Below are 23,685 nucleotides of genomic sequence, written 5' to 3'. Positions count from 1 at the left end.
TAGACGCATTTTAAAGTGTTAAGTCGTTTATTTTGATTTGTATGTAGTTTATATTAAAATATCTATACAAAGTCTATATTTAAAAGAAAAAATTGTTTTGTACTTTTTCTATATCTAAATAATTATAGTTGAGAAAAACTATAGTCCTCACTAACCATGACGGACCCAGCCCATAGGGTCAGGATGAGCCAACAATGCTTACACTCATGTTTTTTATTCTATCTATTTTGCTATGGTATAAAGGATGTTTAGTAAATCCAGGGCTGTTCCTAACTATAAATATTTAAGTATAAAGGAAGTAGATAGCATGTGTACGTTACTCTTTCCACCGAAATGAAATCTCATTTCTCCTCTAAAAAGCACTCTCCACTATAGCCACATATCTGGATTTTTTTGGCAGAAATAAAGTCCAGAGTGTAAGGTGTTGATCATTCAAGCTCAAGGAAAATCTTATGACGATTGGAACACTGAATCAAAGCAGGTCATTTGAATAGGTCGAAAGGATGGCTTGCCGCTCATCTGTGATGCTAGCACGTCAAATTCCAAGATTCTATACACGACCTCATGATCCGAGGAGCTGGAATTGGTTGAACTAGTGATATGTCTTCAGTTTTAATTTTCTTATAAATATTATTGTACTTTGTTTGTTCGTAGAACAATTATTCTATGGTCTGCGGTTTAAAATAACTTTGGTATCCCATTGTAATGTCAAAAGCAACTTTTTTGGTGTGGGTAAAAGCAACCAAAGGTTGAACCTTGCATCACATGGGATTATGCTAATTTTGTTGTCTAGACTGCTTTTTCTCGTCTTAATATTTATTTCATATTTTTTATCTTTTCTCATGCTTAATTTCTATAACGAAGTATAAAATAAGCACTTAAGAAATCCAAACTGAGCCTAGAAAATGATGTAAACTCGTAAAAGGGACAATCGATTACTCCGCGACCTTCAAAAGCCACCGTTTACACGGTCATTCTTTCATTCCTTTGATGAAAGAGACCATTGAATATCAAAAACACAGAAGTTGAATCAACTTCAAAGGTGTTTGAAGTGCGACTCACATAACCAACACATTCCACCGCCGTTGGAAGAGGTTGGGACCATCCTCTTTTCCAAAAATCCCCATCACATTTTAGTAGATGAGAACCTAGGATCTCCACCTATAATGCATCTGTCCTACGCTAAGATGATAAATCACCACTTCATCAATTGTCGTAACACTGTTATGGAATGAAAATTATGAGGACCTACTACTGCAACTCCCTGACGCTGTCCCCGACAACAATGCGATACGAGGATGGTCCTATTACCTTTGGGGTGAAAGTACCGTGTGCAAAGCTTATAAAATTCTATCTTATATACCACATAAAAAATGTAAAGTTTCATGTTTCACTTCTGTTTTCACCACCCCTTTGTCCAACATTTCCCGTATGACAATCAATCAAGTTAATTTACTTACCTTCTAAACCAATTTTATTTTAATTTACTTATCAAACTTCTTGTCAAAATGTAAGGTAAATCATGAGCAGGATTTGATAAATGTGGGCAGGTAAATCAAAGCAAAACTTCTATGGTGGTTCGATCTCTAGACGTAGAGAAAGATCCATTCAGGCCAAGGGATGATGAAGAAGAGATGTCGGGACCTGAAGTTCCATACCTCAGTGATGTTGGAACGCTTATGTATCTTGCAAATTGCACAAGACCTCATATTGCATTTGTAGTGAATCTACTTGCTAGACACAACATAACTCTCATCAAACGTCATTGGTCTGGAGTGAAGAATATCTTTGATATCTCCAAGGCACAAAGGATCTTGGCTTATTCTTCAAGTTCTAGCAAAATCTGGACTCTTATATGATTGGGTATGCAGATGCCGGCTATTTGTCTGATCCCCATAATGCGAGATCACAGACCGGCTTTGTGTTCCTACATGGTGGTACTGCTATATCATGGAAGTCATCAAAACAGACTCTGACGACTACATCTACAAATCATTCTAAAATATTTTCATTATTTAAAGCATCATGTGAATGTGTATGGCTTCGCAGAATGATAAAATCACACACAACAGTCATGTAGAATTGGTTCGATAAAATCACCCACCATTATCTATGAGTATAATGCGGCTTGGGTTGCACAGATGCAAACATGATATATCAAGAGCAATATCACTAAGCATTTTCTCCTAAGTAGTTTTCCCCTCATAATATTCAGAAAAAGCGGGGAAATAAGCATCTTGCAAGTGAAATCATGCGATAGTCTTGCTGATCTATTTACTAAGTCTCTACCAAATTGAACATTTAAGAAATATGTTCACGGAATTGGTATATGCGGCGACTTAGAGATTTGCAGGCATGAGAGGGAGTCACTTCTTGAGATATCCTAGTTTAATGACATCACATTATGCTATCTTTCGTGAGTTTATGTTTCAGGTTCTCATCAAGTTTTCATGATTTTTTTTAAGGAAAGCCCTTTTTGAGATGATAGTGCTACCCTGACAATCGTGAGATGATTCTACATGGTCAAGCGTAGATTAAGAGGAGTGTTAAGATTAATAATTAACAAATGCAATTTGGGGAAATCTCCCCTTTCCCGATCGTCGTAAGGTTGCTTCTAGCATGGACGCATCATTTACTGGAACCGACGCCTGTCCGAGGCGTCGTGTCTCTCGACAGGGTATACAAGGCAATCTATAACCATCGATGAAAGTACGGAATAACTTTTGATTACAACAAAAAGAACCCTTGGGCTTTGTTCTTGTCACTGTATGCTGTTATGGTTGGTGGTTGAACGCAGATGACGAAATGTAAAAGGGGGAGATTTGTTTGTGACGAAATGGAAAAGGAAGGTTGTATTGTATCCATCCTTGTTCTCACTTGGAAAACGGGCGGAGGGGGGAGGAGTCCGGCGCACGCCGTAACTTTTGCGGTTCGGCCGCATCTGAGCCTCCGCCGAGACCCACGAGCTGTCCCTTGGCCCGGCCTCGCTGTGGCCAACGGAATTACCGCCGCCGCCGTCTCGTCACAACCGGCAAGACGCCAAACCCGGCGCCCCCTCTCCTCCGCCACCCACCCCCACCCCACCCAGCTGGCCCCTCTCCCAAACCCCAGAATCCCTCCCGCCCGCGCCAGCCCAACCCAATCCCGCACGCATATGCGCGGCAGCAGGGCGACGAGGACGAGGACGACGGCGAGGGGGCGCCACCGCCGGCGCCGCGCGGGCCGTCCATGAGCAGGAAGGGCGACCGCTCCGACAAGAAGCCGCCGCGCCCGAGATCACCCCGCGGCGGGGACAGGGAGGCCGGCGGCCGGCGGGAGCGGAGGGCGGACGGGGGGATGCGCATCGTGGTGCCGCTGCAGGGGGTGGTGCAGGGCCGCGGGGGCCTCGTCCTCGGCTCCCTCATCCCCTGCGCCCTCTTCTACTTCCTCCAGCTCTACATCAAGCGCAACCGCCCGCCCCCAGGCTCCCCCACTTCGGCCTCCTCCTCCTCCGCCGCCGCGCCCCCCTCCGCGGGCCCGCTCTCCCCGATCCACCGCTCCCTCTCGCGGGGCCTGCTCTCCCCGCGCGCGCTCCCGGCGCTCTCCATCCGCGGCGCCGTCGTCCGCGCCGGGGACGAGGACTCCCTCTACTACGCCGGCCTCCGCCGCTGCGCCGACGACCCCTACCACCCCGCCTCCAACCCCGCCGGCGTCATCCAGCTCGGCCTCGCCGAGAACCACGTAAGCGCCTCTCCTCCCTCCTCCCCCCATTCCTCTTCTCTTCCCTTCCGGAACAAACCATTCCTGCTCCGTTCTCGAAATCAGTATCCACAGATAGATAGATTGACGTGGTCGGTGCTGATGATTGTGCAGCTCTCCCTGGATTTGGTGAGGGAATGGATGGAGGAGCACGCGGGGCGGGCGATGACGCCCGGCGGAGGCGACGAGGAGAGGGACCTCACCATCAGCGGGCTCGCCACGTACCAGCCATATGACGGGATACTTGCCTTGAAGATGGTAAGCCTAACGGAACCAGCCCCTGATTCGCATTCTGATTCTCATCCCTTCCATCCCATCCATAAAAAGGCTTCCAATTCTGTTAACGCCGGCAATGTCAAAATTAAGTGCTACCGGAATCTTCCTTTTTCCGATTCCACCGGACAGAAACAGCCAGACTATTGTTCGATTATCATCAAGTTTTCTGCAATTTGCAGTCGCTGGCTCAAAAACTTGTTTGTGCACATGGAGAAGTATGATATAATTAGCTTGCGTCACATTCATAAATACATTTGATACCTTCAGTTTTTGTCTTTCATCTATGCCATCTTTGGCATTAGTAGTACGACTGTTCTGATTTGGTTGCGTGGGCCTAGGCGGTTAGCCACAGTTTTGGATCAGCTCAATCGAAGAAACAGTGTCCAGTCAATTATTGAACCTAGGAATAATCGTATCAATTCCGCTAGAATTTTGTGTGGTTAAGCCCTGGGGTGAGGTACGATTGTTGAAATGATGTTGCGTAGTTTGCTGCCTTTTCTCGTTTGAATTTTTGTGGCCATATACATGTTATCTGCATCTAACTGATATGTGCCAAAGAGTCACCATCTCATGTCTGTTTGTTTTTGGTTGTCAATTTTAGTTTTGTTGCTGCAATGATGCCATCTGTCAACTACTGACTTCTGAGACATTGTCATTTTGATCAGCTCATTCCTGAAACAACAATTGATTTTCAAGATTTTCATTTCCATGATCCTGTGTCTTTTTAGCTGCTGTCAACTGTGTGAATCTGAAATGAAGGCATACTTCTAGATAGATCAGACCTTAGGGATTAATTTGGATGATGTGCTCCTAAAACAGCGCACCATTCCTATTTTATAATTTGAGCTGCCTTTTTTGTTTTGCTTATTTTTTCTGTCTTTTGTTATAGCCTTTTAGTGGATGCTTTCTATCCAAACCAGTTAACGAATCTAACCAAGCCATTCTGCATTGTCATACTTCTGTTTTACTCTTGACCTCAATTCTGGTAGTTATTTTTCAAGATTAATACCGAAACGATAGCGTACTTTAAGACGTGCTATCATGTTGATATATTAGAAAATAAATTTAATGATGAGCCCCTTTGGGCACACGTCATGCAGAAATTATGCTGAGATGCCACCCTCTTTTCCACATTAATATGTTGTTGCTCGTCCTGTATTAGCTAGATGGTCATTAAGTTGGTACAGAAAACTCTTTAAGTTTTTATTAGTATATTTTGGTTCTGGCACCAGATAATCAAACTAGTTTCCATGGCTAAGCTTTTTATTTTTCCTAATGGGGTAATTTTCCAATATAAACTGTTTTTCCTCATGGGGTAATTTTCCAATATAAACTGTTTTTCCTCATGGGGTAATTTTCCAATATAAACTGTTTGATTTCATTTTCAGGCTCTTGCTGGATTTATGAGGCAAATCATGCAAGAGTCAGTATCCTTTGATCCATCTCAAATGGTGATAACATCTGGTGCGACGCCTGCAATGGAAATACTGAGCTTCTGTATTGCTGATCCAGGAAATGCATTTCTTGTTCCGTCACCATACTACCCTGGGTATGTCGATCTGCTTGCTCGCATGCGTGTTTTATAATCATTGTTTGGTGTTCAGAGCGAAGTCCTTAATTTGTGACTTTATTTCCACAGATGGGACAGGGACATAAAATGGCGAACTGGTATTGAGTTGATACCCGTTCCTTGCCGGAGCACCGACAACTTCAACATCAGTATCACTGCTCTAGAAATAGCCTATAACCAGGCAAAGAAGCGAGGAGTAAGGGTTCGTGGGGTTCTCATATCTAATCCTTCCAACCCTACAGGAAGCTTTGTGCCCAAGCAAACACTGAGTGATCTTCTGGACTTTGCTACAGAGAAGAACATACACTTAATTTCTGATGAAGTGTTTGCCGGTTCAACATTTGGAAGTGGTGAATTTGTCAGCGTGGCAGAGGTTGTGAACGAGCTAGAAGACTTTGACAGAGGCAGGGTTCACATAATCTACGGACTCTCAAAAGACCTATCTCTGGCAGGGTTTCGGGTTGGAGTCATATATTCGTACAATGAAAGCATCGTGGAGGCAGCCGCTAAGATTGCTAGATTCTCATCCGTGTCAACCCCGACCCAGCGCCTGCTTGTTGCCATGCTTTCGGACCAGAAGTTTATCTCGAATTACCTGAAAGTTAACAGAGAGAGGCTGCGCAAGGCGTACAATTTGCTCGTTGATGCTTTGAAACAGGTGGGCGTCGAGTGCTTCAAGAGCAGCGGAGGATTCTACTGCTGGGCGGACATGAGCAAGTTCATCCGGTCTTACAGCGAGAAAGGGGAACGCAGGCTTTGGGACAGGCTGTTGGAGGAGGCGAAGGTCAATGTCACCCCAGGTTCATCTTGCCATTGCATTGAGCCTGGATGGTTTAGGTGCTGTTTCACAACGTTGAGGGAGCAGGATATTCCTGTGGTGGTGGAGAGGCTCAGGAGAGTCACAGATGGCCACAAATCAAACCGTTGAGATGTCCAAAGTACTCTTTTTGGCCTGTAGGGTGTCGAAAAATAACTGCTTCGCCAGGTGCTTCACAAGAGACGCAGAAGCACACAGGAAAAAAAATGCCTTAACCTGATCTGTTCCGAACTCCGATCAGAGAATTTCCATCTTGGCATCTACCATCGGGGGAGTTTTGAAGCTGGCAGTTGGTGGAAGCAGTGGCGCATGTCTTCGGTGGTGGAACGAAGAACAGGGATCATGTTCATATTGGTCATGCCCCCTCCGTTCCTCCGCTCCTGTTGAATCCAAGCGTGGTAGCTCTTTGGAAGGTTGTAAATTGTTGATCCTCGTCTGCTTCTCTCGTAGGTGTCGCATGCGGTAAATTGCCCGTCTCATGATAGTCCGAGTCAAAAATCAGTGTGTTCATTCACCTATTCGCTCCTGTTACCCTTCTTCCTCTCTCTCCTGGCAATTTTGTTCTTTGGTAACATAAATTAGAGTCGATGAACTTGGTTTCTTCCGTTGCTGTCATCATCTGTAAAGTATCCGGTTTGTGAATTCAGGTTCATTCTCTTTTGGCAATTTTGTTAACATAAGTCGGTGTTGAGGAATTCAGGTTCTTGTTAATCCGTATGACCCCCCTACCCCACATTAGCAAAGTCTAGTAGGAGTACTAGTACTACTACTGTTTGTTAAGCCTTAATAAATCACTCACGTAAAAAACATTTGAATCAATCATTCACAAATCCTGTATTTGAAAAGGAAATACATTGCCAACTTTTTAAAACTTTGAGATGAATTTCTCGACTTTATTAGAGGGGGAAATACTTTCTCGAATCTGATACCGCCACCACCAAAGGGTTCGAAACCCGCAACCCATAAAGCGTGGGCGGCCCAGCGGCCCAAACCCACGAGACCCAGACACGCACGCAGACCGCCTTCCCCCTCCTCCTCTCCGCTTCCAGACTCTTCCCCTCGCCGCCGGCCGCCGCCCCGTCCGCCCCGCCGCGCCGCCATGGTAAGCAATCCCGCCCCAGATCCCTCCTCACCCGCCTCCCGTCCGCTCCTCTCGCGCTGACCGAGTATTTTTCTGCCCATCCGCAGTCGGTGACGCTGCACACGAACCTGGGGGACATCAAGGTGGAGGTTTTCTGCGACCAGGTGCCGCGGACGGCGGAGAACTTCCTGGCCCTGTGCGCCAGCGGCTACTACGACGGGACGGTGTTCCACCGCAACATCAAGGGGTTCATGGTGCAGGGCGGCGACCCGACGGGGACGGGCAAGGGCGGGGCGTCCATCTGGGGCGGCAAGTTCGCGGACGAGTTCCGGGAGGCGCTCAAGCACGGGGCGAGGGGCACCCTGTCCATGGCCAACTCGGGGCCCAACACCAACGGCAGCCAGTTCTTCATCACCTACGCCAAGCAGCCCCACCTCAACGGCCACTACACCGTGTTCGCCAAGGTCATCCACGGCTTCGACGTGCTCGACCTCATGGAGAAGACCCCCACCGGCCCCGCCGACCGCCCCCTCGCCGAGATCCGCCTCAACCGCGTCACTGTCCACGCCAACCCGCTCGCCGGATAACTTCTCTTGCATCCTCCATCTCGTTCATGCCTTGTTTCCTGATCTTCTGCTTGCACGTGTAATTTGCGATGTTTGAAGCGAGGGAATGGATGCGAGAATTGCTGTCATCAGTAGTGAAATTTACATGTTTCAGCTGTGAGAGAGTTTGTCACCTGAATTTTAGTTGCCTGAATTCAGCGATGTTTGTTACCCATCAGTGCTGGGTGGTTATATTGACTGATTATACAAGTGTTTGGTTAAATGCTTTGCTGGCTTGTGGTTGATTGTTCATCCCGCCTGAGGCCTTGTTTGACAGGAAGGATTGGGGATGTTTGTGGAGGCTGGGATTTCGAGGATTGGGTGAATCCCTTCCTTTCATCCAATCCCCTCAAAACCCCTTGAATCCTTAAAACTACTCCACCCACAATCCTCTTTATTTAATTTTTTTGTTTGGTAGGCATGGTTTGTCATATTGATAAAACATGTAAAAATTGAATGTTTACAAATGTAACTAACTCTCCTTATATCCTTGCTACAAACTTGTAAAAACACTCAAAGAACAGAAGGTGGGATACGCCGGGTGCTCTGCGACATATTTTCAACGCCGCTGCCCACACAACGGTGCAAATGAATCCAAAAGGGATTCATTGAATTTAATCGTGTATCTCACCGAGGTGACGCAAGCGATAATCCAGCCCACACAACGGTGCAAATGAATCCAAAAGGGATTCATTGAATTTAACCGTGTATCTCACCGAGGTGACGCAAGCGATAATCCAGCCCACCCACCGACGACCGAAGCTCATCTTTTTCATCATTCGCTCCAAGAAGATCCAATCCACCCTGTCATAAGCTTTTGATATATCCAACTTATAGCCACAAAAGCTCTTACTAGGATCCTTCTCCTGCAGAATAAAGTGAAAACACTCAAAGTCAATTAGAGCATTGTCTATAATCAACCTACCAGGAACAAAGGCTCTCTGCTCAGGGGAGATAATATCATCCAATATAGGTCTCAGTCAGTGGGGAGATAATATCCAATATAGGTCTCAGTCTGCTCACTAGGTACTTCGCCACCACCTTATAAATGACGTTGCATAGGTTTATTGGGCGATACTCAGTGAGGCTCTCCGGGTTGTCCACCTTCGGAATAAGAACGATGAAAGTGTCGTTCACCCCCTCGGGCATACTCCTGGTCCGGAAAAACTCCTTCACCCTTGCAATAACCTGCTCCTTGATAACAACTTAGTTTCTCTGGAAGAAGCGAGCGGAAAATCCATCCAGGCCTGGCGCCTTGAGCGGCCCAATATGGAATAGAGCATCAACAATTTCCTTGTCCGAAAAATCTGCGCACAGGCCGTCATTCGTAGTGTCAGTAACACGAGTCTGTATCAAGTCTATAATTTTACCAATCTGGTTCTTTAAGATCATCAGCGTATAGTTACTTGAATTTTTACCTACCTACAGGAACATCCTAGCATCCACATACTGGTGTTTTGGCTAAATTCTTTGTTGCTGGCTTGTGTGGTTCTTCATCCATCCGAAGATTGTAGCTGCAAGAATAGTCCTAGCTTGATGCGCTTTGCTGTAAGCAGACTAGCCATTCGTTTTACTGATTGCCACTTCTAAATTGTGATGCTGAACGAACGAACAAACGGATACATGATGTGCTGCAATAGGTTTCAGAATTTACATCACATATAACTATGTGTTTATTGCCTTCAACCGTGTGATGCATTACTGACTGCAACTTCTAAATTGTGATAAAGCTGGACTAATACACGATTTACTGGAATCAGTTGCAGAACTTACATGGTTTAACTGTGAGAGGGTTTGTGGCCTTTCAACTGTGGATATGTATGGTTCACCATTGACATGGTGACTTTGATCTGCGCCGTCATATCCGCTAGAGATGACAAGCATTCACCATAGTTCACCCGACAGGGCAAAGATTGTCGAGGCTGGCATATGTGACCTACAGTGACAGAGGACTCCCTCGTGGGTGCAGTGGATCCTCACCAAAGTTCTATAATTTGATTTTATCAATATGGATTGTCCCGCATTTTTGCATGTATACAAGCAGCAAAGAGACGATATATGTTCAGCACAAGCAGACTTTGGGTATACCATTCATACTAGAATCAAACAACACAAAGGGTTTACTGAAGCCGCAAAACTTCAGTTCAAACAAAGCCCTGAAGATAGTAATAAGATAGTAGTCTAGTCTTTTGTCAAGCATAAAAACACAGCACAAAATAACACAAGAAAGAAGGTGAATGCGGTCAACATCCATTGTATGCTTCTTGTTCTTCAGTAGCTCAAAGAGGCAGTATCTTCTCTCCACTGCAAATTGTCATCGAATGAAAACTGCTTTCGCCCTTTTGAGAGTTCTTACATTTATTCTGCTCGACATGGCATCAGTCACACTTCCCAGTAGTCCTTGCCATCAGCGTATTCTCTGGACAAGTCCTGGTTACAGAGGGAGACGGTGCTTAGATACGGCAACTCTCAAAAGAAAAATATTAGACAGAAAAAGACTGCGGAACTGAAAGCTTGTGTCCGCATGCCTCTCTTTTCTATAAAAAGATAGAAATGTATTCAACTAAAAATACAAAATGGGAGTCACTAAGGCGAGCATCCATTTTGATTGAAATGCTCAAGACCTTTATTTGTAAAACTACACAAACATGTTTCTGAAGTTATCTAACAAAGAAACATGTATTTGCAGTTCAAGACCAGAAATATTACTGGGCATAAGCATTACCATGGCATCTGAATTCATATATGCTATCACAACCATTTTTTATTCACCTGCTAATGTACATGCAATGCAAGACAGCGGAAATATAATGTGACATTGCCAACTGACAAAACACAAATTCAACCTGCTGCGTCATGCACCCTGAGCTGAACGCCTGAACTGCAAATTTCACCAGCCAAAAGCAACAATTCATTAGAAATGGTGCACACTCCCCAACAAAATTTAGAATAGGAGGTGCAAAGTGCCGTTTTTTACAAAATAGCGGTGCTCGCTGCTACTAATGTCAATAACACTTAGTTCCCTATGCAATGTGACGAGTGGATCTCACAAGAAAGTAACCAACTAAATCAAGGCAAGGAGAAAATGTGAGCATGCTGAAGGACCTAGCAGACGCAAACTGTTTAATAAGTAACTAAAAATGAATGAAAAAACTAAGAAAAATAACTAACACGAAGTAGCCAAGACATGTCCAAATCCAGCTTAATGTGTGCATACTGTGATGCTAATTACTATTTCTGTATGACACTGAAAATGATGACAGTCATATTCACGAGATGAGAAAAAAAAATACTTCTTGCATATCCTGAAATTCACAGATTTCAAACTGAACAGATGTACTAGCCATTAGAATAGGACCTAAACACTAACAAGCAATATGAGTGATTATTATAATGGGTGGAAAGTAACATGGCCACATCAGTGTTAATTCAGGACCGTTCGCCAAAGTAGAATGATAATTTACACTACCAAAAGAACTAACACACTAAGCTGAAATAATTGGCAAAATAAGTAATTAAAGATCGAGGGCAAGCATACCACTTCAAATAGTTGGCGGGGACAAAGACGGTGGGAGACCGGCATACAATGTGCCACTTATGAGACAACCAGTCTGACAGAACCGCTCAATCTGGAAAGTCTGTAGATTCGATGAAAAATAGTCTACCACTCGCGTCTCATTACGTGACCCGTGTAGGAGTAAGTATCCACCAGCTACACCGTCGATGCCATAGGAATAATTTTCCGGCAAAGAGATGACAGACTTAGATTGCCACTCGTTTGCGCCGTTCCCATCCTTGCACTGCTCTTCAGACAAGAGATGATATACACCAGGCTCAGAGACAGTAAGCATCCCAAGTCTTCCTTCTCCTGCCTCCACAATGGTCATCTGCCGCATATAAGCGGCTAGGGGCCCAGATATGTTGGGGAACGTCGTATGGGAAAACAAAAAATTTTCTACACGCACGAAGACCTATCATGGTGATGTCCATCTACGAGAGGGGATATTCGATCTACGTACCCTTGTAGATTGCACAGCAGAAGCGTTATTGAACGCGGTTGATGTAGTGGATCGTCCTCACGTCCCTCGATCCGCCCCGCGAACCATCCCGCGATCAGTCTCACGATCTACTGCCGAACGGACGGCACCTCCGCTTCAGCACACGTACAACTCGACGATGATCTCGGCCTTCTTGATCCAGCAAGAGAGACGGAGAGGTAGATGAGTTCTCCGGCAGCGTGACGGCGCTCCGGAGGTTGGTGGTGATCTAATCTCAGCAGGGCTCCGCCCGAGCTTCGCAGAAACGCGATCTAGAGGTAAAACCATGGAGATATGTGGTCGGACTGCCGTGGCAAAGTTGTCTCAAATCAGCCCTAAAACCTCCGTATATATAGGGGGAAGAGGGGGAGCCTTGCCTTGGGGTCCAAGGACCCTCAAGGGGGTCGGCCGAGCCAAGGGGGGAGTCCCCCCCTTCCAAACCGAATCCAACTAGGTTTGGAAGGAGGAGTCCTTCCCCCTTTTCCCACCTCCTCTTTTTTTTTCTTTTCTCTTTGATTTTCTTCCTATGGCGCATAGGGCCTTCTTGGGCTGTCCCACCAGCCCACTAAAGGTTGGTGCGCCACCCCCAAGGCCTATGGGCTTCCCCAGGGTGGGTTGTCCCCCCCCCCCCCCCGGTGAACACCCGGAACCCATTCGTCATTCCCGGTACATTCCCGGTAACTCCGAAAACCTTCCGGTAATCAAATGAGGTCATCCTATATATCAATCTTCGTTTCCGGACCATTACGGACACCCTCGTGACGTCCGTGATCTCATCCGGGACTCCGAACAACATTCGGTAACCAACCATATAACTCAAATACGCATAAAACAACGTCTAACCTTAAGTGTGCAGACCCTGCGGGTTCGAGAACTATGTAGACATGACCCGAGTGACTCCTCGGTCAATATCCAATAGCGGGACCTGGATGCCCATATTGGATCCTACATATTCTACGAAGATCTTATCGTTTGAACCTCAGTGCCAAGGATTCATATAATCCGTATGTCATTCCCTTTGTCCTTCGGTATGTTACTTGCCCGAGATTCGATCGTCGGTATCCGCATACCTATTTCAATCTCGTTTACCGGCAAGTCTCTTTACTCGTTCCGTAATACAAGATCCCGCAACTTACACTAAGTCACATTGCTTGCAAGGCTTGTGTGTGATGTTGTATTACCGAGTGGGCCCCGAGATACCTCTCCGTCACACGGAGTGACAAATCCCAGTCTCGATCCATACTAACTCAACGAACACCTTCGGAGATACCTATAGAGCATCTTTATAGTCACCCAGTTACGTTGCGACGTTTGATACACACAAAGCATTCCTCCGGTGTCAGTGAGTTATATGATCTCATGGTCATAGGAACAAATACTTGACACGCAGAAAACAGTCGCAACAAAATGACACGATCAATATGCTACGTCTATTAGTTTGGGTCTAGTCCATCACGTGATTCTCCTAATGACGTGATCCAGTTATCAAGCAACAACACCTTGTTCATAATCAGAAGACCCGGACTATCTTTGATCAACTGGCTAGCCAACTAGAGGCTTGATAGGGACAATGTTTTGTCTATGTATCCACACATGTATATAAGTCTTTATTCAATACAATTATAGCATGGATAATAAATGATTATCTTGATACATGAAGTATAATAATAACTATATTTATTATTGCCTCTAGGGCATAATTCAAACAGTCTCCCACTTGCACTAGAGTCAATAATCTAGCCCTCACATCATCATGCGAATTACATTGTAATAAATCTAACACCCATACAGTTCTGGTGTTGATCATGCTTTGCCCGTGGAAGAGGTTTAGTCAGCGGGTCTGCTACATTCAGATCCGTGTGCACTTTGCATATATTTACGTCCTCCCCTTCGACGTAGTCGCGGATGAGGTTGAAGCGTCGTTTGATGTGTCTGGACTTCTTGTGAAACCGTGGTTCCTTTGCTAGGGCAATGGCAGCCGTGTTGTCACAGAACAAGGTTATTGGATTCAGTGCGCTTGGCACTACTCCAAGATCCGTCATGAACTGCTTCATCCAGACACCCTCCTTAGCCGCCTTCGAGGCAGCCATGTACTCCGCTTCACATGTAGAATCTGCTACGACGCTTTGCTTGGAACTGCACCAGCTTACCGCACCCCCATTAAAAATAAATACGTATCCGGTCTGCGACTTAGAGTCGTCCGGATCTGTGTCCAAGCTTGCATCGACGTAACCCTTTACGGCGAGCTCTTCGTCACCTCCATACATGAGAAACATCTCCTTAGTCCTTTTCAGGTACTTCAGGATATTCTTGACCGCCGTCCAGTGATCCACTCCTGGATTACTCTGGAACCTGCCTGCCATACTTATGGCCAAGCTAACGTCCGGCCTAGTGCACAACATTGCATACATGATAGAACCTATGGCTGAAGCATAGGGGACGGTGCTCATATGCTCTCTATCCTCATCAGTTGCTGGGCACTGAGTCTTACTCAATCTCGTACCTTGTAAAACTGGCAAGAACCCTTTCTTGGACTATTCCATTTTGAACCTCTTCAAAACTTTATCAAGGTATGTGCTTTGTGAAAGTTCTATCAGGCGTTTCGATCTATCCCTGTAGATCTTAATGCCTAGAATGTAAGCAGCTTCTCCTAGGTCCTTCTGTTAGTGAACGTCGCATGGGAAACAAAAATTTTCCTACGCGCACGAAGACCTATCATGGTGATGTCCATCTACGAGAGGGGATGAGTGATCTACGTACCCTTGTAGATCGCACAGCAGAAGCGTTAGAGAACGCGGTTGATGTAGTGGAACGTCCTCACGTCCCTCGATCCGCCCCGCGAACAATCCCGCGATCAGTCCCACGATCTAGTACCGAACGGACGGCACCTCCGCGTTCAGCACACGTACAGCTCGACGATGATCTCGGCCTTCTTGATCCAGCAAGAGAGACGGAGAGGTAGAAGAGTTCTCCGGCAGCGTGACGGCGCTCCGAAGGTTGGTGATGATCTTGTCTCAGCAGGGCTCCGCCCGAGCTCCGCAGAAACACGATCTAGAGGAAAAACTATGGAGGTATGTGGTCGGGCAGCCGTGAGAAAGTCGTCCCAAATCTGCCCTAAAAGCCCCATATATATAGGAGGAGGGAGGGGGACCTTGCCTTGGGGTCCAAGGGATCCCCAAGGGGTCGGCCGAGCCAGGGGGGAGGACTCTCCCCCCCCAAACCGAGTCCTACTTGGTTTGGTGGGAGGGAGTCCTTCCCCCTTCCCACTTCTTCCTTTTTTTTTCTTTCCTTTGATTTTTCTATCTTGGCGCATAGGGGATTGGTGGGCTGTCCCACCAGCCCACTAAGGGCTGGTGTGACCCCCCCAAATGCCTATGGGCTTCCCCGAAGTGGGTTGCCCCCCTCCGGTGAACTCCCGGAACCCATTCGTCATTCCCGGTACATTCCCGGTAACTCCGAAAACCTTCCGGTAATCAAATGAGGTCATCCTATATATCAATCTTCGTTTCCGGACTATTCCGGAAACCCTCGTGACGTCCGTGATCTCATCCGGGACTCCGAACAACATTCGGTAACCAACCATATAACTCAAATACGCATAAAACAACGTCGAACCTTAAGTGTGCAGACCGTGCGGGTTCGAGAACTATGTAGACATGACCCGAGAGACTCCTCGGTCAATATCCAATAGCGGGACCTGGATGCCCATATTGGATCCTACATATTCTACAAAGATCTTATCGTTTGAACCTCAGTGCCAAGGATTCGTATAATCCCGTATGTCATTCCCTTTGTCCTTCGGTATGTTACTTGCCCGAGATTCGATCGTCAGTATCCATATACCTATTTCAACCTCGTTTACCGGCAAGTCTCTTTACTCGTTCCGTAATACAAGATCCCGCAACTTACACTAAGTTACATTGCTTGCAAGGCTTGTGTGTGATGTTGTATTACCGAGTGGGCCCCGAGATACCTCTCCGTCACACGGAGTGACAAATCCCAGTCTTGATCCATACTAACTCAACTAACACCTTCGGAGATACCTGTAGAGCATCTTTATAGTCACCCAGTTACGTTGCGACGTTTGATACACACAAAGCATTCCTCCGGTGTCAGTGAGTTATATGATCTCATGGTCATAGGAATAAATACTTGACACGCAGAAAACAGTAGCAACAAAATGACACGATCAACATGCTACGTCTATTAGTTTGGGTCTAGTCCATCACGTGATTCTCCCAATGACGTGATCCAGTTATCAAGCAACAACACCTTGTTCATAATCAGAAGACACTGACTATCATCGATCAACTGGCTAGCCAACTAGAGGCATGCTAGGGACGATGTTTTGTCTATGTATCCACACATGTAAATGAGTCTTCATTCAATACAATTATAGCATGGATAATAAACTATTATCTTGATACAGGAATTATAATAATAACTATACATTTATTATTTCCTCTAGGGCATAATTCCAACAGTCTCCCACTTGCACTAGAGTCAATAATCTAGCCCTCACATCACCATGTGAATTACATTGTAATAAATCTAACACCCATACAGTTCTGGTGTCGATCATGTTTTGGCCGTGGAAGAGGCTTAGTCAGCGGGTCTGCTACATTCAGATCCGTGTGCACTTTGCATATATTTACGTCCTCCTCCTCGACGTAGTCGCGGATGAGGTTGAAGCGTCGTTTGATGTGTCTGGTCTTCTTGTGAAACCTTGGTTCCTTTGCTAAGGCAATGGCACCAGTGTTGTCACAGAACAATGTTATTGGATCCAGTGCACTTGGCACCACTCCAAGATCCGTCATGAACTGCTTCATCCAGACACCCTCCTTAGCCGCCTCCGAGGCAGCCATGTACTCCGCTTCACATGTAGAATCTGCTACGACGCTTTGCTTGGAACTGCACCAGCTTACTGCACCCCCATTAAGAATAAATACGTATCCGTCTTGCGACTTAGAGTTGTCCGGATCTGTGTCAAAGCTTGCATCGACGTAACCTTTTACGGCAAGCTCTTCGTCACCTCCATACACGAGAAACATCTCCTTAGTCCTTTTCAGGTACTTCAGGATATTCTTGACCGCCGTCCAGTGATCCACTCCTGGATTACTCTGGAACCTACCTGCCATACTTATGGCCAGGCTAACATCCGGTCTAGTGCACAGCATTGCATACATGATAGAGCCTATGGCTGAGGCATAAGGGACGGAGCGCATATGCTCTCTATCTTCATCAGTTGCTGGGCATTGAGTCTTACTCAATCTCGTACCTTGTAACACTGGCAAGAACCCTTTCTTGGACTGTTCCATTTTGAACTTCTTCAAAACTTTATCAAGGTATGTGCTTTGTGAAAGTCCTATCAGGCGTTTTGATCTATCCCTATAGATCTTAATGCCTAGAATGTAAGCAACTTCTCCTAGGTCCTTCATAGAGAAACTTTTATTCAAGTAACCTTTTATGCTCTCCAAAAGCTCTACGTTGTTCCCAATCAGTAATATATCATCTACATATAATATTAGAAACGCCACAGAGCTCCCACTCACTTTCTTGTAAATACAAGATTCTCCAACCACTTGTATAAACCAAAATGCTTTGATCACCTCATCAAAGCGTTTGTTCCAACTCCGAGATGCTTGCACCAGTCCATAAATGGATCGCTGGAGCTTGCACACCTTGTCAGCATTTTTAGGATCGACAAAACCTTCGGATTGCATCATATACAACTCTTCCTTAAGGAAACCGTTAAGGAACGCCGTTTTGACATCCATCTGCCAGATTTCATAATCGAAAAATGCAGCTATTGCTAACATGATTCTGACGGACTTAAGCATCGCTACGGGAGAGAAAGTCTCATCGTAGTCAATTCCTGGAACTTGTGAAAAACCCTTTGCCACAAGTCGAGCTTTATAAACGGTCACATTACCGTCAGCGTCCGTCTTCTTCTTAAAGATCCATTTGTTCTGAATAGTCTTGCGGCCCTCAGGAAGCATCTCCAAAGTCCACACTTTGTTCTCATACATGGATCCTATCTCGGATTTCATGGCTTCTAGCCATTTGTTGGAATCTGGGCCCACCATTGCTTCTTCATAATTTGCAGGTTCATTGTTGTCTAACAACATGATTGATAAGAAGGGATTACCGTACCACTCTGGAGCAGCGCGTGATCTCGTCGACCTGCGTGGTTCAACAGAAACTTGAACTGGAGTTTCATGATCATCATCATTAACTTCCTCCTCAACCGGCGTCGCAATGACAGAGGTTTCCCCTTGCCCCGCGCCACCATCCAGAGGGATGAGAGGTTCGACAACCTCGTCAAGTTCTATCTTCCTCCCACTCAATTCTCTCGAGAGAAACTCCTTCTCGAGAAAAGTTCCGTTCTTAGCAACAAACACTTTGCCCTCGGATTTGAGATAGAAGGTGTACCCAACTGTCTCTTTTGGGTAACCTATGAAGACGCACTTTTCCGCTTTGGGTTCCAGCTTTTCAGGCTGAAGCTTTTTGACATAAGCATCACATCCCCAAACTTTAAGAAATGACAACTTTGGCCTTTTGCCATACCACAGTTCGTATGGTGTCGTCTCAACGGATTTCGATGGTGCCCTATTTAAAGTGAATGCAGCTGTTTCTAATGCATAACCCCAAAACGATAACGTCAAATCAGTAAGAGATATCATAGATCGCACCATTTCTAATAAAGTACGATTACGACGTTCGGACACACCATTACGCTGTGGTGTTCCAGGCGGTGTTAACTGCGAAACAATTCCACATTGTCTTAAGTGAGTACCAAACTCGAAACTCAGATATTCATCCCCACGATCAGACCGTAGGATCTTGATCTTCTTGTTACGATGATTTTCCACTTCACTCTGAAATTGCTTGAACTTTTCAAATGTTTCAGACTTGTGCTTCATCAAGTAGACATAACCATATCTACTTAGATCGTCAGTGAAGGTGAGAAAATAACGATATCCGCCGCGTGCCTCCACGCTCATTGGACCACACACATCGGTATGTATGATTTCCAACAAGTCACTTGCACGCTCCATTGTTCCGGAGAACGGAGTCTTAGTCATCTTGCCCATGAGGCATGGTTCGCACGTGTCAAGTGAATCAAAGTCAAGTGACTCCAAAAAGTCCATCAGCATGGAGTTTCTTCATGCGCTTTAGACCAATATGACCCAAGCGGCAGTGCCACAAAAATATGGCGCTATCATTGTTTACTCTAACTCTTTTGGTCTCAATGTTATGTATATGCGTATCTCTATCAAGATTCAATATGAACAATCCTCTCACATTCGGTGCATGACCATAAAAGATGTTACTCATAGAAATAGAACAACCATTATTCTCAGACTTAAAAGAGTAACCGTCTCGCAATAAACAAGATCCAGATATAATGTTCATGCTCAACGCAGGCACTAAATAACAATGATTTAAGTTCATCACTAATCCCGATGGTAGTTGAAGTGACACTGTGCCGACGGCGATTGCATCAACCTTGGAACCGTTTCCTACGCGCATCGTCACTTCGTCTTTCGCCAGCCTTCGTCTATTCCGCAGTTCCTGCTTCGAGTTGCAAATGTGAGCAACAGAACCGGTATCGAATACCCAGGCACTACTACGAGAACCGGTTAAGTACACATCAATAACATGTATATCAAATATACCTGATTTTTCTTTGCCCGCCTTCTTATCTGCCAGATACTTGGGGCAATTGCGCTTCCAGTGACCCATACCCTTGCAATAGAAGCACTCTGTTTCAGGCTTAGGTCCAGCCTTGGGTTTCTTCGGCGGATTGGCAACAGGCTTGCCGCTCTTCTTCGAATTGCCCTTCTTGCCTTTGCCGTTTCTCTTGAAACTAGTGGTCTTGCTCACCATCAACACTTGATGCTCTTTACGGAGTTCAGACTCTACGACTTTCAGCATCGCAAACAACTCGCCGGGAGACTTGTTCATCCCTTGCATGTTGTAGTTCAACACAAAGCCTTTATAGCTTGGTGGCAGTGATTGAAGGATTCTGTCAGTGATAGCTTCTTGCGGGAGTTCAATCCCCAGTTCAGCTAGACGGTTTGAGTACCCAGACATTTTGAGCACATGTTCACTGACAGACGAGTTTTCCTCCATCTTGCAAGCATAGAATTTATCGGAGGTCTCATACCTCTCGATCCGGGCGTTCTTCTGAAAGATAAACTTCAACTCCTGGAACATCTCAAATGCTCCATGACGCTCAAAGCGACGTTGAAGTCCCGGTTCTAGGCCATACAAGACTGCACATTGAACTATCGAGTAGTCCTCCTTACGTGCTAACCAAGCGTTCTTAACATCCTGATCAGCCGTAGCGGGTGGTTCATCTCCTAGCGCAGCATTAAGGACATAATCCTTCTTTCCAGCTTGTAAGATTAGCTTAAGATTGCGAGCCCAGTCTACAAAGTTGCTTCCATCATCTTTCAACTTAGCTTTCTCTAGGAACGTATTAAAATTCAGGATGACACTTGCGTGAGCCATGATCTACAACACAAATACATTCAAAGTGGACTTAGACTATGTTTAAGATAATTAGAGTTCAACTTAATCAAATTATATGCTAAACTCCCACTCAAAAAGTACATCTCTCTAGTCATTTGAGTGGTTCATGGTCCACTTACACTATCCCAAGTCCGATCATCACGTGAGTCGAGAGTAGTTTCAGTGGTAAGCATCCCTATGTTAATCATATCAGCTATATGATTCATGATCGACCTTTCGGTCTCATGTGTTCCGAGGCCATGTCTGCACATGCTAGGCTCGTCAAGCTTAACCCGAGTGTTCCGCGTGCGCAACTGTTTTGCACCCGTTGTATGTGAACGTTGAGTCTATCACACCCGATCATCACGTGGTGTCTCGAAACGACGAACTGTAGCAACGGTGCACAGTCGGGGAGAACACAATTTCGTCTTGAAATTTTAGTGAGAGATCACCTTATAATGCTACCGTCGTTCTAAGCAAAATAAGGTGCATAAAAGGATTAACATCACATGCAATTCATAAGTGACATGATATGGCCATCATCACGTGCTTCTTGATCTCCATCACCAAGGCACCGGCACGATCTTCTTGTCACCGGCGCCACACCATGATCATCCATCAACGTGTTGCCATCGGGGTTGTCGTGCTACTTATGCTATTACTACTAAAGCTACATCCTAGCAAAATAGTAAACGCATCTGCAAGCACATATGTTAGTATAAAGACAACCCTATGGCTCCTGTCGGTTGCCGTACCATCGACGTGCAAGTCGATATTTCTATTACAACATGATCATCTCATACATCCAATATATCACATCACATCATTGGCCATATCACATCACAATCATACCCTGCAAAAACAAGTTAGACGTCCTCTAATTTTGTTGTTGCATGTTTTACGTGGTGACCAAGGGTATCTAGTAGGATCGCATCTTACTTACGCAAACACCACAACGGAGATATATGAGTTGCTATTTAACCTCATCCAAGGACCTCCTCGGTCAAATCCGATTCAACTAAAGTTGGAGAAACCGTCACTTGCCAGTCATCTTTGAGCAAAGGGGGTTACTCGTAACGATGAAACCAGTCTCTCGTAAGCGTACGAGTAATGTCGGTCCAAGCCGCTTCAATCCAACAATACCGCGGAATCAAGAAAAGACTAAGGAGGGCAGAAAAACGCACATCACCGCCCACAAAACCTTTTGTGTTCTACTCGAGAAGACATCTACGCATGAACCTAGCTCATGATGCCACTGTTGGGGAACTTCGCATGGGAAACAAAAATTTTCCTACGCGCACGAAGACCTATCATGGTGATGTCCATCTATGAGAGGGGATGAGTGATCTACGTACCCTTGTAGATCACACAGCAGAAGCGTTAGAGAACGCGGTTGATGTAGTGGAACGTCCTCACGTCCCTCGATCCGCCCCGCGAACAATCCCGCGATCAGTCCCACGATCTAGTACCGAACGGACGGCACCTCCGCGTTCAGCACACGTACAGCTCGACGATGATCTCGGCCTTCTTGATCCACCAAGAGAGACGGAGAGGTAGAAGAGTTCTCCGGCAGCGTGATGGCTCTCCGGAGGTTGGTGATGATCTTGTCTCAGCAGGGCTCCGCCCGAGCTCCGCAGAAACACGATCTAGAGGAAAAACTATGGAGGTATGTGGTCGGGCAGCCGTGAGAAAGTCGTCCCAAATCTGCCCTAAAAGCCCCATATATATAGAAGGAGGGAGGGGGGCCTTGCCTTGGGGTCCAAGGGATCCCCAAGGGGTCGGCCGAGCCAGGGGGGAGGACTCTCCCCCCCCAAACCGAGTCCTACTTGGTTTGGTGGGAGGGAGTCCTTCCCCCTTCCCACTTCTTCCTTTTTTTTTCTTTCCTTTGATTTTTCTATCTTGGCGCATAGGGGATTGGTGGGCTGTCCCACCAGCCCACTAAGGGCTGGTGTGACCCCCCCAAATGCCTATGGGCTTCCCCGAAGTGGGTTGCCCCCCTCCGGTGAACTCCCGGAACCCATTCGTCATTCCCGGTACATTCCCGGTAACTCCGAAAACCTTCCGGTAATCAAATGAGGTCATCCTATATATATCAATCTTCGTTTCCGGACTATTCCGGAAACCCTCGTGACGTCCGTGATCTCATCCGGGACTCCGAACAACATTCGGTAACCAACCATATAACTCAAATACGCATAAAACAACGTCGAACCTTAAGTGTGCAGACCGTGCGGGTTCGAGAACTATGTAGACATGACCCGAGAGACTCCTCGGTCAATATCCAATAGCGGGACCTGGATGCCCATATTGGATCCTACATATTCTACGAAGATCTTATCGTTTGAACCTCAGTGCCAAGGATTCGTATAATCCCGTATGTCATTCCCTTTGTCCTTCGGTATGTTACTTGCCCGAGATTCGATCGTCAGTATCCATATACCTATTTCAACCTCGTTTACCGGCAAGTCTCTTTACTCGTTCCGTAATACAAGATCCCGCAACTTACACTAAGTTACATTGCTTGCAAGGCTTGTGTGTGATGTTGTATTACCGAGTGGGCCCCGAGATACCTCTCCGTCACACGGAGTGACAAATCCCAGTCTTGATCCATACTAACTCAACTAACACCTTCGGAGATACCTGTAGAGCATCTTTATAGTCACCCAGTTACGTTGCGACGTTTGATACACACAAAGCATTCCTCCGGTGTCAGTGAGTTATATGATCTCATGGTCATAGGAATAAATACTTGACACGCAGAAAATAGTAGCAACAAAATGACACGATCAACATGCTACGTCTATTAGTTTGGGTCTAGTCCATCACGTGATTCTCCCAATGACGTGATCCAGTTATCAAGCAACAACACCTTGTTCATAATCAGAAGCCACTGACTATCATCGATCAACTGGCTAGCCAACTAGAGGCATGCTAGGGACGGTGTTTTGTCTATGTATCCACACATGTAAATGAGTCTTCATTCAATACAATTATAGCATGGATAATAAACTATTATCTTGATACAGGAATTATAATAATAACTA

General features: G+C 45.8%; 2 protein-coding genes across 2 annotated transcripts; both read left to right on the top strand.

Annotated features, from left to right (window-relative positions):
• Positions 1-2,913: 2,913 nt before the first annotated feature.
• On the top strand, positions 2,914-7,067 carry LOC123413564 (probable aminotransferase ACS12). Its single transcript, XM_045106495.1, has 4 exons — positions 2,914-3,720; positions 3,853-3,996; positions 5,403-5,563; positions 5,654-7,067. Exons 1-4 carry the CDS (start codon positions 3,229-3,231, stop codon positions 6,510-6,512), a joined length of 1,656 nt encoding a protein of 551 aa, XP_044962430.1. The 5' UTR covers positions 2,914-3,228; the 3' UTR covers positions 6,513-7,067.
• A 333-nt stretch (positions 7,068-7,400) lies between these two features.
• LOC123413563 (peptidyl-prolyl cis-trans isomerase CYP18-1) lies at positions 7,401-8,310 on the top strand. The gene is made up of 2 exons (XM_045106494.1): positions 7,401-7,503; positions 7,590-8,310. The coding sequence occupies exons 1-2, from the start codon at positions 7,501-7,503 to the stop codon at positions 8,067-8,069; spliced, it is 483 nt and encodes a 160-aa protein (XP_044962429.1). The 5' UTR covers positions 7,401-7,500; the 3' UTR covers positions 8,070-8,310.
• Positions 8,311-23,685: the final 15,375 nt, after the last annotated feature.

This window comes from Hordeum vulgare, chromosome 7H (genome assembly GCF_904849725.1).
Source record: "Hordeum vulgare subsp. vulgare chromosome 7H, MorexV3_pseudomolecules_assembly, whole genome shotgun sequence".
NCBI classification, from domain to species: Eukaryota; Viridiplantae; Streptophyta; class Magnoliopsida; order Poales; family Poaceae; genus Hordeum; species Hordeum vulgare.
This window is presented reverse-complemented; position numbering and strand designations above follow the sequence as displayed.

Coding starts and splice junctions, on each gene's coding strand:
- LOC123413564 (XM_045106495.1), top strand. CDS start 3,229: ATGAGCAGGAAGGGCGACCGCTCCGACAAGAAGCCGCCGCGCCCGAGA. Junction 3,721..3,852: donor TCGGCCTCGCCGAGAACCAC/GTAAGCGCCTCT, acceptor ATGATTGTGCAG/CTCTCCCTGGATTTGGTGAG. Junction 5,564..5,653: donor CCGTCACCATACTACCCTGG/GTATGTCGATCT, acceptor TTATTTCCACAG/ATGGGACAGGGACATAAAAT.